Source organism: Drosophila mojavensis, unplaced genomic scaffold, assembly GCF_018153725.1.
Source record: "Drosophila mojavensis isolate 15081-1352.22 unplaced genomic scaffold, ASM1815372v1 contig_231, whole genome shotgun sequence".
In the NCBI taxonomy this organism is placed as follows: domain Eukaryota; kingdom Metazoa; phylum Arthropoda; class Insecta; order Diptera; family Drosophilidae; genus Drosophila; species Drosophila mojavensis.
The window spans coordinates 4,458,886-4,477,442 of NW_025318772.1; the positions used below are offsets into that span (position 1 = coordinate 4,458,886).

At 43.8% G+C, this 18,557-nt stretch overlaps 2 protein-coding genes across 3 annotated transcripts; both read left to right on the plus strand.

Moving 5' to 3' along the window:
* Nucleotides 1–631: 631 nt before the first annotated feature.
* Nucleotides 632–4,022, plus strand: LOC6574939 (putative polypeptide N-acetylgalactosaminyltransferase 13). 2 transcript variants are annotated; one of them, XM_002000931.4, is made up of 7 exons: nucleotides 634–800; nucleotides 884–1,041; nucleotides 1,221–1,396; nucleotides 1,481–1,944; nucleotides 2,150–2,376; nucleotides 2,626–2,820; nucleotides 2,915–4,022. In XM_002000931.4, exons 1-7 carry the CDS (start codon nucleotides 672–674, stop codon nucleotides 3,318–3,320), a joined length of 1,755 nt encoding a protein of 584 aa, XP_002000967.2. In that variant the 5' UTR covers nucleotides 634–671; the 3' UTR covers nucleotides 3,321–4,022. The 2 variants fall into 2 exon arrangements, 1 of the variants encoding a protein (XP_002000967.2); XR_001449598.3 differs by lacking the exon at nucleotides 2,150–2,376 and having other exon boundaries at nucleotides 632–800; nucleotides 2,915–3,007.
* Nucleotides 4,023–8,647: 4,625 nt separating this feature from the next.
* Nucleotides 8,648–17,413, plus strand: LOC6574940 (allatostatin-A receptor). Its single transcript, XM_002000932.4, has 4 exons — nucleotides 8,648–10,084; nucleotides 13,269–13,547; nucleotides 13,610–13,768; nucleotides 16,677–17,413. The coding sequence occupies exons 1-4, from the start codon at nucleotides 9,521–9,523 to the stop codon at nucleotides 16,770–16,772; spliced, it is 1,098 nt and encodes a 365-aa protein (XP_002000968.1). The 5' UTR covers nucleotides 8,648–9,520; the 3' UTR covers nucleotides 16,773–17,413.
* Nucleotides 17,414–18,557: the final 1,144 nt, after the last annotated feature.

An 18,557-nucleotide genomic window follows, 5' to 3' on the forward strand; every position in this document is an offset into this window, starting at 1 on the left:
CACATGATGTTATTATTCTCTTTCAGTTAATTGTAATTTGTAAATATATAAATTATTATTTTAACAACAAGCACAAACAGATATTGTCTAATCCATCGCCCTCCGAACTAATCCAAGCAAAAAACTTTGTCAAGTGCTTTTATATTATGTAATTGAAATAGCAAACTGTGATTACAAATGATAACACGCAATATATTAATTTGTTTTGTAAATCTATATGTATTTTCGGAGATATGTGTGTATGTGTACGCCCACTAACTGACAGGCATGACAGGTAATAAATATATAGATTTCATGTGGTATAATTAACACCTTGCGAGCTGCACACAAATATTTGCCAAACTTATCGAACTGCTTATCAGCAACAAGTTTGACAGCAGCCAGCCAGATAGTGGGAGCAAGCGAGAGGGCTAGCTCGAGCAAGAAAGAGAGAGAGAGAGGGGGGAAAAATTGAGCGACCAGTTTTATGTTTTCAATTTTCAGCTTTTTATGACGACACACACTCATGGCTACATCGAAGCAAGTAAACACACCTGAAATATCGGTTTTCAGCTGATATTCATTTGCCCAGAAACCCGATTACGGTGCGCATTCATTGACGACGCGTGCGGCGTTACGGGTTTTCGCGTTTGCTGCCAGCATGTGGCATACAGTCGGTCGCAAACGCCGCGATGTCCGGCCGCCTGCATCGCCGGCTGCGCTGTTGCCTGCTCGGCGTCTTGACTGTATTGGCCATGCAATTGCTGATTGTCGTTTTGGTAGTGCGCTTTGGCCTAATCGATGAATTAATCAGCCATCGAGTGAGTGTTGAGTACATCAATATTTAGCATTGACAACAATTTTTATGTGTATATATATGTATGTGTGTGTGTGTGTTTTCCAGTTGCTGTTGCAGCAGCAACAACTGAGCCTACACCAACTCGAATGGCGCGAGTTTATTACGCATACGCCCGATCAGCCGCACGCACTCTATCAATACAATCGCCAGCTGAGCGACAATCTGGCTGCCGTGCGTCTCCTGCCAACGACACGACATCACAGGTCTGTATAGCAACGAATAGATTGAGAAGTGATTATTTATAAATAAGAAAGAAGCTTAAATAGGTTAAATAGATCTCTATATTATATCATAATAAACCAATAACATATTATGAGCTATACAGGGTATCTGGCAGTCAGTCAGCCATGGAAACTTAAACTTGATATATAATTACTTGCAGCTGCAACAGGCGCCGCTATAGGCTGCCTCAAGCCAGCCGGGCCAAGCTCAGCGTTGTGATTTGCTTTCATAATGAGGCGCGCTCGATGCTGCTGCGCACGATCTTAACGCTGATCAGTCGAACGCCCGAGGAGTATCTGCACGAGCTCATTGTCATAGACGACGGCAGTGAGGATGGTAAGCCTTGCAAGGAGCTGCAATATTGACATTCTCTCTCATGTATTTCTCTCCCGCTCTCCATTCACAATTCGCCATTCGCAGCCGGCCTGCTGGCGAGTCTCGAACGGCACATGACCGCAGCAAATGTGCAGCGGGGGCGGCCCACACTCATCTTCAGACGCAATCTGAGCCGCAAGGGCCTGATTTGGTCACGCAACGAGGGCGCTCGGCTGGCCAGCGGCCATTATTTGCTGTTTCTGGACAGTCACTGCGAGGTCAATGATGGCTGGCTGGAGCCCCTGCTGGAGAGGCTGGCGCTGAACTCTAGGCTTGCGGTCAGCCCGGTGCTGGATCCCATTGAACCCGAGACCTTGAGCTACATGGCCGGGAATGAGTTGCTGAAAGGCGGCTTCGATTGGAGCCTGCACTTCCATTGGCTGCCCCGGGTGCTGGCCGAGAAGGAGGCGCTGGCGCAGCCATATGCCAGTCCAGCCTTCGCGGGTGGCATCTTGGTGATCTCGCGCGAGTCGTTCCACAAGCTGCATGGCTTCAATCCGCATCTGGAGGTAAGCGCCCGCACCTAATTAACTTGTGCTTGTGGCAAGTGTGTGCTAATTGCTTATGTCAAGCCATGACACACAACTTTGCGCCGTACACTGAATTGAGTACTGAGGGAATTGTGGGGAGACAGAGATAGAGGGAGAGAGAGTGAGAGAGGGAGAGAGAAACTAAAAAGTGCAGAGCAACATCTCATTTCCTTTTGCTCTGTAGATTTGGGGTGGCGAGTCCATTGAGTTGGCCATTAAGTTGTGGCTTTGCGGCGGACAAATTGAGATCGTGCCCTGCAGTCGAATTGGACATATTTTCCGGCCGGCCCATGCCTTTGAGTTTCCACTTCAGTTCGGGCAGGAGCAGAAGCAGAAGCAGGAGAAGGAGCTGGAGCTGGAACAGGAGCTGGAGAGGGTGCAGCTGGACAGCGCACAGGCGACATATTTGCGGTAGGTTGAAGTGACCCGTCGAAAGGTTTTCTATTCAGTTTTCGTTGTTGTTGTAGTTGTTGTTCGTTTTTGTTTGGCCAACGACTAGCTTAGGTGTGAAAAGCGCGGTGGCCTTTGGTATTTTTCAATTTATTTCAGCCAGACGCTTGTGCGGCTCCGTGGGGCACCGTTTAATATAAACATTCCCAGCACGCAATGCGATTGCTTACATACTGACCGCTCGCTCCGCTTATATTCTGTATTCCGCAGCAATTCAAAAATCATAGCCGAGTCCTGGCTGGACGAGTACAAATATTTGTTCTACGCCCTCAAACCGTCGGCCAGGCAAATTCCATTGAATCTCCGCACAGTCAGCCAGCCCAGCTACGATCCGGCACAGATAAAAGCTGAACTGAACTGCCGGCCCTTCGACTGGCTCATGCGACATGTGAGCCCAGAGCTGAGGTACGCATTCCCCCTGCAACTAATGTGGGAATTCAATAGCTCCATTCGATAGCTCCATATCAATCAACTTTTACCCGTTGCTCTCTTCTGGCAGGCTGCAGCACGCGAACCTCAGCGCCCTCGGCACCCTGCGCAACGCCGACCGCTGTCTGCATGTGGCTGGCACGGAGCCCCAGCTGCAGCTGCAGCTGGCCAGCTGCCATGGCCTGCAAGTCACGCAGTGGCATTTGCATCAGGAGAGCGGACAACTGAGCACCAGCGAGCAGAGGCTCTGCGTGGCTGTCGATGCTGCCGCAAAGCAGCCGCAGCTGAGCTTAGAGCCCTGTCGTGCCGGGCAGGGGGGGCAGCAATGGCTGCGGCGCAACACACAGCTGCAGCATGCTGGGACGCATCTTTGCCTGGATAATCCGCTCAAGGATCAGCTACTGCTGAGCCATTGCCGACCACATGCGGTCTCCCAATCATTTCAATTTGCATTGGAAATTCAGGCACAAAGCTAAACCCGTTAATGTCCTGCAGATTGAGCCACAGTCGCCCGGCCGTTGGCAACTAATCAAAACGCTGGCTTGTTGTGCTAATCTCTGTGAAATATTTCCGTTGCCGCAGTTGCCATAGTTTATCGCCATGGGAGGCTTTAAATAATGGACGAAGAGAGAGAGAGAGAGCGAGTGAAAGAGAGATGGAGAGGAAATGCTGTGTGTTGTGTTTTTGTAGAGTCTACGTTTTGCTATCAAGACTTCGCACGCTTCCTGTCGCATCCGTCACACGCGACAGCGCACAATGGAGCTGCAGACAGATAAAAGACAACAACGGGCCGCGTATTGTTTAGAAGTCTACGGCATCAGTCAACTGCTCGAACAATGCGACGCTCTTGCATTTTTTGTTGTTGTTGTTGTTGTTGTGGCTGCTGCTGTGGGTGCTGTGAGCTGGGTTGGGGGCTCGGAGCAACATCAAAGTCGCCGCGCGGGTCGCAAATGTAATTGAGTTGATGACTGCCCGGCGAGCTTCCGGATGCTGACGACAAAAAAGCGGCGGCAACACAATAAAACCCAAGGAATGCAAAATGCACCGAGATCTGGCAGACTGCCGGCAGCCGAGCAGTCGGGCAGCATGGCCTGTCGGACAACCTGCAGGCCGAACAGATTTCAACTCGAGTATTGTTTTCTTTAGCCATCTTTGCGGTAATAAAGCGTAAAAGCTAATTTTGTTGCACACAAACGAAACAGAGGGGAAAAAGCAGCGGAACACAACACAACACAATGGCCGGAGTTGACAATATGACGGCAACTGTGCGCCGCCAGCAATTGCTGCAATTGTGGGGCAGCAACATTTATTTTACGGTATCACGGCAACAGGCGCCGTCGGCTACGCCCGCAAATCTGCCCATTCTGGCGACGTGGCGGCGGCTGCGTCGTGGGCGGAGGCGGAGGCTGTGGCGACTACCGAACAGCGCGTAAAATCATATTTTTCATGACAGCTTATAGAAAACAAGAAACCTGGCTAAATGACTGGCTGCAATGCGCGCTATAAATGATTTCTTCAATATAAATAATGGTGCAAAGGGCCAAGTTTTTAATGATTTAAGTGTTGTTGTTATTAGCATTAAAATATGAATATTCAATATAAATTTGCGTTAATATTAAATATTAAATATAAAAATATTTTATATTTAAATCGGTATTATTAAATATCCATATAAAGCACTTGTGAAAAACTTAAAATGATTCGGCATAAAGTGGATAATATAAAGATAAAAATATTTAAATCATTAATTTTTTTTAATTTAAGTTTTTTATTTATTATTTACGTTTGTAAATATCTATAATTTTATTAAAATTCAATTCCTAAAAAATAGAAATAAAATTAAAATTATAATATTAAAAGAAATGTGACTGAATTGCAAACAATTTTTTATTATAATTATTAATTTTGTATTCAAACAAATTTTATTTTAAATTTATTTGTATGTTAAAAAAAGCTTGAAGTCTTTTTAGTCAGCTCAGACAATTAAATTAGTAATTGAATATTTAATGAACGTGATTTGAGATTCAAATAGCACAAAGACAAATATCTTATACCTTTCAGTTCTTCACAATTTAGATGATTAATTATATCGGACTGTTGGCATGTTCTTGGAGTTGTAAGGAATGCTAAGACCCCCTATACTTCCAGTTATTTTTATTAATTTGTGCAAAATCCATTTTGTTTAGGCTCAAGAGTGCTGCATAGTTGAGCTTGTAGAGAGTCTTAGATATGTAATTTACTCAGCAGACTATCATGCCCTTTTTAGCAACTGCATAGGGTGCTCAAATAAAAGCAACGACAGCTAGACGTCTAACAAGTTGCAGCTGTTTGTCCGTGCGGAAGCAGCATTTAGTTTAGTTAAGTTTGGTTTATTTTAGTTTCTTTCCAGTTATGACTACGTTGGACCATTGTTTGAGACATTTCATTGTGACGCACGGAGCACCTGGGCACGGTCTATAGTAAATAGGATTTGCAGCACTGATTGTTGCTGTTGCTGTTGCTGTTGCTGTTGCCATTGCCAACGTTAATGGTACTTGGCTGCAGAAAAATATTTTGAAGCACTAGAAGCGCCGTGCAGCTAATTGTGGACATTGCGATCTTATGGCCATCTTTTCTAAGCATTGGCTTTAATGTGAGCTGAATGGACGCAGTCCTTGACATGTTTTTACCCCAGGCTTATATTGCTTTTGAAAAGTTGCTCTTGCAGTGAATAGATTTTCGCCAAGGACGAGAGCCTTAATTACGGAGCACAAGCTGGAAACTGGAAGCTGCACAACTGAAAGCTAAAAACTGAAAGCTGGACACAGAAGCAGCGAAAGGGGCTGGCCGTTCAAAACTTGATTAAACATTTGAAGACTCATTTTATTATCTGCATAAATCTTTGCCAAACACACCGCCAACTTTCTGTTTACTTTGCGCAGAAATAAAAAAAAATAAAAAAAGAAATGAGACAGAGCGAAAGGGAGATGGAGAGTGAAAAAATCCATCATTCAGCGGCGAACCGCATTTAAAACATCTTGATTAAAAACTTAAAAATAAAAAAAAAGGGATGTGGAAAATGCTAAAAGGAAAGCCAAATGCAAACTCAGCGCGCTCTAAGCGCGCTCCGGCGCGAAAGACAAAGGAACAAATTCGCGAAAAAAGACGAAGAAGATGGTAAAAATGGATGGAGTAGAGGGTATAAACTTATAAGCCTCGAGCGGAACACAAAGTTACGGGCCAGGCATGAAAGGAAAGCCCAGAAAATGAGAGTAGCGTTTTTTTTTAAAAGGGATTTCAAAATTAACGGCCATCAGGCAAGAAAGTCAATTTGAATGATTAAATAGCAAAAGCTGTGCTCGGCCGAACCCTTTTTTCGGAGAAATGCCGATTAATGCGGCTGTTAGTACTGTTTAAGGACTCGCCTCGCCTTCTGCACAACTTCCTGCCGATTTACATTTATTAATTCTGTTCTGTGGCCCCACAACAACAACAGGAACCCAGCCGCAACCCACAGGCAGACATAATGGATGCGGACTCGAAATAATGTAATATGAAAATATTACGACGACACGGGAAAGACGATAATCCATCATTTTGAGCATCAAGTGTCTGCAGAATGACAATAGAGTTCGCCAAGCAAGCTAGCCCACCATGGGCGAAATAGTAAATTATTCACTCAAACATGAGTTCCAATTAAATGCAAATGAAGTGGAAATGGATCGAAAGTATATCCGCTTTTCAGTTGGATTGGGCTATTATATACAATTATTAAATTTTGTGTTGACTATTTTGCATGTGGCGCCCACTGTTGTGCTGCCATTAACACTAGCCCTAAATATCTGTCTAAAAATAAGGTATTGCACATGATTATGCCAAAAAATGAAAATGCCCGACCCGACAACGTGGCAAAGCATTTTTCATATATATATATATACATTTATGTGTCTGTATGTATGTTTATTTTGTATTTGTATTTGTGTGTGTATGCTCTTATTGTAGCTCGTTTCAAAACATTTCAATCACATCGAAAGTTTTGGCATAACAAAATTGTTTGCTTAACTTTTTACAACAGCCAGAAATTGGGCTAAAAGTGAGCCAGGCAGTAAATGTTATGCGGCTCAAGAATCTTTTATGTGTGCGTGTGTGTGTGTGTGTGTGTGCGTATGTAGTGTGTTAGGCTGTCATTCATTCACATGTTAATTTATTTGAAATTCTCGCTTTTCATTTTAGGCTTAGCAAACATATTACGTGATTTACTGTTGTTTTTATCCGAAAACATATTAATATATTTATGAAAAACCCACAGAATTTCATAGTTTGTGTATTTGACTTGCTGCTAATTGTGAATTTTGAGCTTTGCGGCCAGAAATTTAAATTCATAAATAGAGTCTGTAAATTAAATTGAATTCTGCGTGGCAATCCAGCTTTAATGCGCATTTTGTTAGCAGGCTAGAACTAGATTGAACTCTATATGGTTTCTCAGTACAGATTCTGGTTTTAATATGCATTTCCTATTTACTCGAATTCCGAATGCTTTGATATCTATGCTACACACATGCGAATATCAGCAATCTTATTGGATTCGGTGCGCCTTAAGGTATGCAGCATATATTGGAAATTTCATGGCAATATTAGGCTCGCACAGTTCGCACAAATAGAGTAGACTGCGAAATTCTATGCATATTTCGGCAGATGATAAGCGAGTCGTAGAGTCTGGGCCAAAGTTGCGAATGCTGTTTAAATAAGGTAGGGGAAATTAAAATCGTATTTGCAGCTAGAGAGGATTCATTAAAGATTAAGGACTACATTAAATGCGCCGTGTTCCACATTAAATCTATATGATTTCACTTGATTTTTATTTCTTTATCTTTTGCTTTTTGTGAAATTGTGTTTATTCTGGCTGCTCTCTGGCTGAGTTTTATTTTGCTTGTGTTTTTTCAGGCGCTGCTTAATTCATGTTTAATCTCGTCAAATGGTTGTTGTACTCGATGACGGCCCACTGAGGCGTGGCCGACGCAAACGCTGTGCGACAATTAAGCCGCAGCTGTGACGCTGTCGGCGTTGGCGTTGGCGTTGGCGTCGGTGCCGCCATCAACGTCAACGTCAACATCGGCTCGTCAAGCTGGCTGTGACAGGTGAATGGCCCAGACTCTGGCTGGCAATGATAGGCATGTAAATGGGCTGTCGTTGCCGGGCTTAACCCGGAGCAGCGGGCGCGACGGCAACAGCTGCTTCGCCAATCCAGACCCACTCCTCGCTGCGGTGCGCCACAGTGCTCTAAAGGTGTGTGATAAAACTGTTGCGATAAGCGACCTCCAGACAATAAAACTGTGCGAAACGGGGCCGGGGCCGGGGCGCAGTGGGCACTGGCACTGGCTCTGGCGAATGGGTAAAGCAGCGCGTGCCATTGTCTGACTGAATTTGTGTTTATTTCGTTTGCTGGCGTTTGCTAGCTGATTTCTGCCGCCGCCATCGCCGTCGCCGCTGTCGCCGCTGCCGCTGCCGGTTGCCGGTTGCCGGACGCAACAGTTAATCAGTGAAGTTAAGCACCATACAGCGACTATATCCAGCTGTGCGGCACAGCCAGCTGTCACCCTGGTGACCGGCCGGCTATTGTTGTTCCCAACTGTTTGGGCTGACGCTCTTACCGTGTGGCTAAGCAAACAGCTAGCGCTGGCCAGGCATTGGCTGTTCACCAGCAAGAGCTGCGCCATAAACTAACACACTCACACTCACACGCACACACACGCATCCAGCTGTTGTTGTAGACGTTGTTATTGGTGCTGCTGGCGTTGCCGTCGACGTAGACAGCGAATCTTTTGAGGCACTGCCATCAGTTGCGAGCTGGTAACCAACGCGTGCAGTTTGAATTTTCGAATTGTCGAAGAAGCAAAGAAAAATAATTTAAAAATTAAAAAAAAAAAAAACAAAAAAAAGCGAAAAAAAATGAAGACATATTTTCGTGAGCATCATTCAAGAAAATTATAATCAAATTTAAGAGCTAGCCAAGCAGAAATTATGCGATTTGTTTGCGTGTGTGTGAGTGTGTGTGTGTGACAGGCAACAGCTATAAAGGCGACGCCGCGCGGTCTGTCAATAAGAAATTGCCGAAGTCCTTGTAAAGCATTTATTGTATGTGGGTGCAGCTGACACAAAGGAATAACAGTTAGCAAGGGCGTGACACGGCCGATTCGAGGGCGCTGCACGTGACGTCACTTTTTTTTTTATTTCTTGTGCCATTCTATTGTTGTCTTACCTTGTTACAATTATCGTGTACTCTGTATAGGCAAGTGACTGTGTGTGTGTGTGTGCGTGAGTGTGTTCATTGGTGTGTCTCCAAATTGTCTTTGGGACCGTTACGTGTTGTAGTTCGTGAATTACGTTCGGTCTTAAACAATGTGTCCGCAGCTGCTCCCTCTGGATTATTGCGCATGATAATTGAAAAAGTGGAGAAGAAGAAGAAGCAGTAGCAGAAGTGTACCACGATTCCTTTGGACTGTTGCCTGCTTGGCCAAAATCGTTTAATTGGAAATTTGTTATTTGAACTCGACGACCTGTGATTAATCCAACGGACAAAACTGTCGCGAAATAAAAAAAAAAGAAAATGCTTGGCTCATTGTGTGCGCCAACAAAGGGAAATGTAATGAGCGCTGCTGGGCCAATTAAAAATCAATAGACTAGCGAAACCCTCAGCATGGAACTTAGCAACTTGACCACGACGCTGGCCACCCAGCTGCACCAGCTGGCCACAAGCAGCTTGAACCACAGCATCGGCCCGGACAATTCAACCGCACTTCAATCCGAGGAGGAAGCCATTCGGGCCACCGTGCGCTGGCTGGTGCCCATTTTCTTTGGCATCATTGCCGTCTCGGGCTTCTTTGGCAACCTGTTGGTCATCCTGGTGGTGCTGCTGAACAAGAACATGCACTCGACAACGAATCTGCTGATCGTGAATCTGGCCGCCGCCGACCTGCTGTTTGTCATCTTCTGCGTGCCCTTCACGGCCGTCGACTATGTGACGCAGCACTGGCCCTTTGGCAAGATTTGGTGTCGCAGTGTCCAGTACCTGATCGTGGTCACCGCCTACGCCTCCATCTACACGCTCGTGCTGATGTCCATCGATCGCTTTCTGGCTGTCGTTCATCCCATACGCTCGCGCATGCTGCGCACCGAGCACATCACAAAGATAGCCATATTTACGCTGTGGACTGTCGTGCTGACCGTTTCCATGCCGGTCACCTTTGCGCATGATGTGGTGGTAAGTATGCGTGTGTGTGTGTGTTTATATTGGGTGGGTGGCTGTGTGTGGGAGCTCAGCCTCAGGGTTAGATGCCTGCTGTGCCCGAATGTGCTGCGAATAACAGAGGCCAGCGAAAATTTATTGCTTCGCATCATCGGCACCTCGTTAGATATCCCGAGCTGCTGCTCCACGTCAGTGGGTGAAATACTTTTGCTCTGGCTGGATCTGGCTTTGGCCTTTAGCTGCCCACATTTGGATGTTGTTGTTGTTGTTGTTGTTGCTTTTAATTATATTTAAGTTTATTCTTTGTTTCGCATTTACGTGTTTATATTGAGAATTTGCTAGGTGCGGGCGCCTGTTCTGTTTTTGTTGCTAATTTGCTATTTTAAATGCATAAATTTTAATTATAGAGCTAGAGATATAGACAGGCACACATACACATCAATATGTATAGCTGTACGTATATAGGTGAGCCATACTGTTGCTTGTCATATGGCCAATAGCAATTCGAACTCATATGCGCAACATCCATTTACAATATGCATATCAGTGCTTCGATTCAGCTTATTCAGCTGCTACCACAACTAATGGATCATTGATCACAGACGCACAGACGCACAGACAGCCTGGCCCGGCCCGGCCCGGCCGACTGATAGATAGATAGCGAGAGATTCGGACTGGGCATACGGGGCGTATGATAAATCGATGACCTTGATGCTATAGACTGAGTGCGCACGAAATGCTCTTTGGCTTCGATATCATTTATCCATTTGGCCTAATGCGTGGCTGATAAGTGCGCAGAGTGCGAACAACAAGTTAATTGTTTAATAAATGCGGCCAAACAAACGAAATAACAACAACACAAACTTTGCTTAGCCACAAGGCGGAGTGGAACTTTTATGAACCAGCAATCAAAATACTAAAATACATATCCAATTTTGTTTCTCTTCATCACAATTTCCTGCACAAAATTGCAGGTAAATGTTTATCAATCATTTCCAAGAGGAATTCAAGATCTGGAAGTATTTTTGCTTTGTTTTAATTTATTATATTTATGTCTTTGGATTTATCGAAATTATTCTCCGAAGCCCAACAATATCTGCTAGAATTGTTTTAATTTAGGTTAAGTTTTTTTAAAAGAAATTTTCCGCTGTTTATATTTGAATTTGTGGTTTTTATTTTTTATACCCTGAACCCATTTTCAATGGGAAATCAGGGTATAATGGTTTTGTTGAAATGTATGTAACAGGCAGAAGGAGGCGTGTCAGACCCCATAAAGTATATATATTCTTGATCAGGGCGACGAGCTGAGTCGATTTAGCTCTGTCCGTCTGTCCGTCCGTCCGTCCGTCTGTCCGTATATTTGAACGCGTCGATCTCAGAAGATATAAGAGCTAGAGACTTGAATTTTTTTCTAGGTCCGTGTATAGAACGTGCATATCGAGTTTTGCTTTAAATATCGATTATTTTGTTATCGATTTAGTTGTGCACTTGATGGAAGTCATAAACAGTTTTCGTCTATTTGTTAACATATGAAAACATGGAAATGAATGTGTGAAGAATGTCTCGAAAGGCAGCTAATCAGCTTATTAGCTGAAAATGTGCGCCACAGCTGCGAACTGTTAATAGCTTTTCGCTCGATGCTCGAACAAAGTTCATTAGCCAAATACAACGCAAATTTCTTGAGCCACGTTTCAATACAATTCTCCAGGGAAGTGGGTGTGCGTGTGCATGTGTGTGAGTGAGTGTGTGTGCTTGGGCATAGATTTTGTTGTTATTCGCACGCGTGAGTGTCGTGTGTGGTTGCCCTATTCATAATCGAATAGTCGCCCGTAATTAAACGTATCTTATCGCCGTTGGCGTCTTTATCAAATGAAATGGACCATTTGCTGTGTACTCAATGATGTTGTTGTTGTTGTTGTGGTTGCTGTTGTTGTAACTTGATATTTTATTAAATGGCATTTCACGCTCTTTTTTCACGCCTCGGCTTTTGTTGCTGTTTGTTTTTGTTTGCTTTGCTGGGCCATAGGATTAAGCTGGCCAAATTGAATATGTATGCATGTGTGTGTGTGTGTCTGGGTGTATCGATAACAAACAGACACACACACACACACATGCTCACATTCACTTTCTCTCTCCTTATGTGCGCAGGCAAACAAAAGCAAAGCGCGCGATAAAAAGGCATAATTAACTCATGTTTGATCAACATGTTAATTAACAGTTAGCTATTAATTATATTCATATTACATACTGTTATCTATTGTCGACACAAAGCAAAACAATGCGCGCCAAAGCAAAACAAAACAGGACAAAACAACAACAACAACAAAAAACAAACAATATTTACAGATAGTTGTAACAATAACAGATGCGAACAGCTCACTAGTCGTTGTATATCAACATATACATATAGATAGAGATGTAGATGTATATATTTTTGTTGTAGACGAAATATAGCCATAAAACGGGGCATATGCCTGTCGTAATATCTGCATTAAATATAGATCTATTGTGGCATTGATTGACAGCTGTTTATGAATTCTTTCAAAACCACTTGAGTTGGGTCAGTATTTGTTTAATGGTCTCTTCTGCTTGCTCTCTCTCTCTCTTTCTCTTTATCTCTTTCTATCTCTGTCTTTCTAGTATCTCCATTTGACACACTTAACAAAGAACTTACATGAACATGAAAATCCATTCAATTCGAACTAATTAAATGCCAAATTAATCCGCATACAACATTTCGGTGCTATGGCCATAGGGCACTCTCCTTGGCCAACTTTTGTTGTTCACTTGCTCGTGGCAACAGCAACAGCAGCAGCAACAATTTACCAAATATATGCTTTGCTCTAGAGTTTTTAATCGTATTTTATATTAACACACTGCGACTGAGCTGTAAACAAATCTGTAAACAAAAAGTTGGCCGTGTGAATCGATATATATATAAATTGTTTACGACTCATTTCTAGTTTATGACCCGACAGGCCAGACAGAGGGCCAGCGGGGCTCCGAGTAGTGAGTGCGTCATGTGAAGAGTCAAATATGTATGTTATCAGCCTGTCTCCAGGGCAGATATGTATATACAGATTTTCACATTTTGCAACCTTGTTTTATGAATATAAATGTCATGAAAACGTCGGGCAACATGACGTATGTGTAATATTTAATATTTAAGTTTTATAGAGACTACTTTCGCTCCATACAGGTCGACTATGATAACCAGACGAATGTCACGTATGCCATGTGTCGCTTCATTGATAATGAAGTCCTCGAGCAGAGCACCTTCCAGGTGAGCTTCTTCATCAGCTCCTACCTGCTGCCCCTGATGGTCATCAGCGGGCTGTACGTGCGCATGATCATGCGCCTCTGGCACCAGGGCACCGGCGTGCGCATGTCCAAGGAGTCGCAGCGTGGACGCAAGCGAGTCACCCGCCTGGTGGTGGTCGTCGTCATTGCCTTCGCCTCGCTCTGGCTGCCTGTGCAGGTGAGCACGAAACACTTTGCTTAGCGCTCGCTCCAGTTTTAATCCGTTCCATTGCTTTGCAGCTCATCTTACTGCTGAAGGCCTTGGACCTCTATGAGACGAATAACATGTTCAGTGTCATACTGCAGATAGTGGCCCACACCATGGCCTACACCAGCTCCTGCATCAATCCGCTGCTCTACGCCTTCCTCTCGGACAACTTCCGCAAGGCCTTCTACAAGGTGAGTACGTAACGCAAAGGCTGGGACAAAGAGCCACTGGCCATTGTTCGATTGAGTGCTTTCTTGTATTCAATTGAATGGTTTGGCTGTTGGTTTTCATTGTCAAAGCGCATTGCATATGGCTTCGTGCAGCCCAGTAGTGCCTGCTCTCGACCCAGTTTGTGGACTGTTTTTCTGTTTTTTGTTCAGCTGGATAAAGTGGTTTCCCTTCAATTGATGTTATTTTGCATGCAGCTGTAAAAACGTCAGTCATTTGATGCGATTTCAAATGTGCGTTTAATTCTTTCAAATGCTTCCGTCGATAATACAATTAAACTATTTACGCAGACAAGGGGGGGGGGAGAGAGCAAAAACGAAAAAAAGAAAATTCAAATAATATAATATTGGGAAAACGCGCGCAATGCTCAAACATTTGCCAGCAATCGCTGGGGGCCTTAATGAGTTAAGTGCGAAAAACGCGCATACGCCGCGTGGGATGCGCTCAATAATTGCGTTATAAATACCAACATTTTACAGCAAAATTGTGAAACAACAACAACAGCAACAGTAACGGAAGCAGGGGCAGGGGCAGAGGCAGCAGCAGCAGCAGCAGCAGCAGGCGTGCCAATCAACTTAAATCAAATCCGAGCTATTTTTGGCATTTGTGCGAGATAAATATTTGGAATTATCTAACGCAGGGAAATAATATTGAAATATGGAATTTTAAATAGTAAGCACAGTAGCTGCTAGAAAAGCACTTTATGCAACTCGCAGACACAGTTGCAGGACCCTACTGGACTCGACCTCGATACACAGCTCAGCTCAATCCCATTCAGCGCACTGGCTGGACGCATTAATTCTTTCGGCCATTTACATAAGTAGAAAACAAAACATAACGAAAAATCAAAATACAACCAAAATTGTAGCATTCCACAGGGAAGTGAGGAAGCGAGGAGGCGAGGGTGAGCGGAGCTGGGACTATGCTCTACCTACTTTTAATTACTTTAGGGACAGACAGATGGGCGAGCGGGAGAACGAGAGAGAGGGAGAGTGTCTCGAGTGCTGTGTCCGAGTCGAGTCGAGTCGATGGCAAAGTCGTCTGTAACATTTCCTTTCAATCATTTTGTGGCCTAATTTTAATATTTTAATTTGTTTTTGTTGCTGCGGAGCAGCTTTTCCATTTGCCGCAAAGACCTGCTCCAGCACTTTGCATTTAAATTGAGCCCGCCCATCGCCCATCGCCTGCCGCCCGCCACCCATCGCCCTTCCGCCCACCACTCGGCGCTAATTGATGTGTTTGTCAAGTCATTAAATTAGATTAATTACATTAATTAAATTGCTGGCTATTGTTTTGGCAAATTGTGCTGGGCGCGTGCTTTGAGTCCTCGCTTGGCCAGGTATTGAACACACGTATTAGCCTATCAAATTGGCTAATTGCCCAACTGACGGCTCGTCCATTATGCCATTTGTCAATAGAATCTCATTTGTTTTTTAATTTAAAAAATTTCATGTGTCGCAAAATCAATTGAATTCAACCAATGCATGCGGTCATCTGCCCGCCCTGAGACTCCGACTTTATCTCGATTAAAAATGTAATATAATTTATTTACAAGCGCCGCAAGCGGCTGCATTGCTCGTCGCTGTATTTACTTTGTTCTCTTAATTAAAGTAAACGGTATTTAATATTTGCTTTCGCGGCCAATGAAATATCAAAAATCACTTTTATTTATTTTAAATATTTACAATTATTTTTAATCATATAATTATTTGCCTTTTGCATATATATATTTTATTTTAATGCTGCTCTATGAAATTAAAGTCTATTAAACGAATTTAATGAAACCGCAAAATATGAAATTAAATTAATTATGAATGCAACAACAAAATGTATATTAATTATGTACAGTGTAAATAAGAAACTTGACCGAAGGACATTAGAGAACGATTTGGTTGCTTCCTGGCTAAACGGATATTTACTTGAATAAATACCTCAAATATATATACATATGTATGTATGTGTGTACCAGTAGTTCAGAGTCCAAATATGATACTTTAAACTGAACGCGTAATCGGACCATTATTTATTTGTATTCTATGCATAATTAATATCAATTTACAGAGATATTCGATTAAAGATTTTGCAGCGAGGCTATGTCAGAGTTTGCACAACAGTTGAAAGGCGGTTTATGAATTCCGCTGCAAAATGTCTGCCATAATCAAATCACAGCCAAGCATAGGTACGCAGGTACACACACGCATACACACACACAAACACACACGCAGGCACAGGCATGCACACACGCACGTGTATACATAATGCATTTGAATATGGTCCATAGTCAATGGGGCTCGAAAATCGTAACTTATTTCCCTTGAGTGATTGCATGGAAATGCCAGATTCTATGCGATTGTTGTGGCAGTTGTTGGTGCCATTGTTGTTGCTGTTGTTGTTGCTGTTGTTGTTGCTGTTGTTGTTGCTGTTGTTGTTGTTTCAATGACGGCGCACTAATCAACAATTTCGGACGATTCAATCAGAGCGCAAATTCATAAATCATTTATATGCAAACGCCCAACGGGATAGCAGGGACTGAGCTGGAGCCGACCTGGTATGGGGCTGGGGCTATGTTGGACCCACAGATAAACTGTGGGCATTTCAACACCTCAAACCAGTTAAATAATTGAATATTGAATCAAATCTAATCATTCAAATGCAAAGCCACAGCGTGCGCTGCGCTTCGGGGCTGGCGGTTTGACGTGGGGAATTTGTGGGGCACGGTGCACGGTGCTTCCGTGCAGAGCGCAACACATCATTAATCAAACATTTTGTGGCAACGATTTACTGTCGTTATTTTATGTATTTTTGGCATTAACTTATGCCCGGCCTTCGTGTTCTCTGTCCTGGCATTTCATACTTTCTATCTCTCTGTAGGCCATTAACTGCTCGAACCGCTACCAGAATTACACATCTGATTTGCCGCCGCCGCGCAAAACGTCCTGCGGCAGGACCTCTACGACAGGCCTGTGAGTGCACAGGCGACGACAACGAAAAATCGGCGACAGCTCCAAATATCTATTTGTATATATCGAAAAGTGATTGACCGACAACCAGCAGGAGCAGGAGCAGGAGCAGCAGCAGCAGGAGCAGGAGCAGGAGCAGCAGCCGACGTAGGTGGAAGAGGGCGAGTGCGAAGTGGCGGCAGGTGGCAGATTGATTGCTTCGCAGGACGCTCGAACGCGGCCAACCGGCTAAATGCGGCCAATTAAGGGGCTGAGAATGTGCCGTTAATTAACGACCAATGCCCCACAGAAAAACAGAGAAAAGAAAAAAAAAAACCAAAAAGGACCAAACTTATAAACAGAAACAATAAGCAAATAGGAGTCCTATAAAAACGAGCTCGCAATTCAAATGGCATGCTCCTTATATAGCTTAACTATATATGTATTTAGATGTATGTATATGTATTTGCACTTGGATTTAGATATAGATGTATGTATGTATATAGGCTAATCCAAACTGTCTATGAGTTAACGCTTCTTGTGAGCCACGCGCACTCGAGTGCGCCGAGGCGAATATCGAATGCCGAATGTAAACACAAATGTTAATTGCACAGCTTTTCGCTAATTCAATGTAAACAATAAAAGAAATAAACAAGATATTTTGTATCATTTACAGTTGTTTCGTTTTTGGTATTTTCCAATCATTCGCGAAAAACTATTTGGAAAGTCTCTCAAAAATGTGTGAATTGTTTATGAAACTGAAATAGTTGCGATGTGCTCCAGACCCAGAGACGGCACTACGAATTACTGCTTGCTGATAGGCATTGATAGGCGTGGCACAGAGCTGAGGCGCAGGTGGGCCCAAACTAAAGTCCACTTGGAGTTTTCGGGCCAGCTTTAAGCGTCTTGGGCTCGACTTGGTCAAGTTGTGCACGCATTTTGATTGCATTCAGAGCCGCCGGACATGGAGCTGAATTAATTATGCAGCGTTCGTCTTGTGTTTCGTGTATTGGCTCCGGTTTATTGGGCAAAAGGAAATCGAGCTGCTCACAGTTTTGCATAATTTATTCAGTTTTAATAAGCGAGCTCGCCTCCTGTGAAGCGCCAGAGCTTGGGCGCGTTGATTTTTACACGTGACGAGGGCGTGGTTCTTGGCGTAGTCGTAGGCATGGACGTGGGCGTGGGCATACCTGAGGTTGACTTCCTATTTTGCGAAGGTGGCGTAATTAAGGCGTATCAGTTGCTGACAGGCATCACTTCATCGCCTCTGCCAATGTAATTAAAATTTCAAATTAGCTGATCAAAGCTGTTGCAGGTAAGCGAAAAGCAGGTGTTGTTTATTAGATAACATTGTGGCAGCTCGCGTAATAACTGCCAATACGTGTGCGTGTGCGTGTGCGTGTGCGTGTACATGCTCAATGGTGCACAGCTATCGGCTCATGCTACAGTGGACACATTTGCTGTGGGGTCTTAAGTCATTGAGGCGCCCAAGCAAATAGCTAAACAATAACGTTAGCAACAGCAACAGCAACAGCAACACCAACAACAACAGCAACAATATCAATAGCAACAATGTTATCATCATAACAATAATCATAATCATAACTGTAAGTGTAACATTTGTCCTGCTGAGCGTCTACGTGTGCGTGTGTGAGCGCTCAGGAGCTGTAGCATACTTTCGTGCTGGCCTGTATACCAAGCAGTCGAAACGGAATGGCATGGAACAGTTCGCACTACTGACCTACTCGCAACAGTAAAAACACAGAGAGGCAGAGAGAGAGCCAGTGGTAGAGAGAGAGAGGGCGCACGCGAT

Bases quoted from the DNA above. Each gene is read 5' to 3' on its own strand.
- LOC6574939 (XM_002000931.4), top strand. From the start codon at position 672: ATGTCCGGCCGCCTGCATCGCCGGCTGCGCTGTTGCCTGCTCGGCGTC. The intron at 1,042-1,220 runs GTCTGTATAGCA...AATTACTTGCAG, and splicing joins CCAACGACACGACATCACAG to CTGCAACAGGCGCCGCTATA. The intron at 1,397-1,480 runs GTAAGCCTTGCA...CGCCATTCGCAG, and splicing joins AGACGACGGCAGTGAGGATG to CCGGCCTGCTGGCGAGTCTC.
- LOC6574940 (XM_002000932.4), top strand. From the start codon at position 9,521: ATGGAACTTAGCAACTTGACCACGACGCTGGCCACCCAGCTGCACCAG. The intron at 10,085-13,268 runs GTAAGTATGCGT...CGCTCCATACAG, and splicing joins CCTTTGCGCATGATGTGGTG to GTCGACTATGATAACCAGAC. The intron at 13,769-16,676 runs GTGAGTACGTAA...ATCTCTCTGTAG, and splicing joins TCCGCAAGGCCTTCTACAAG to GCCATTAACTGCTCGAACCG.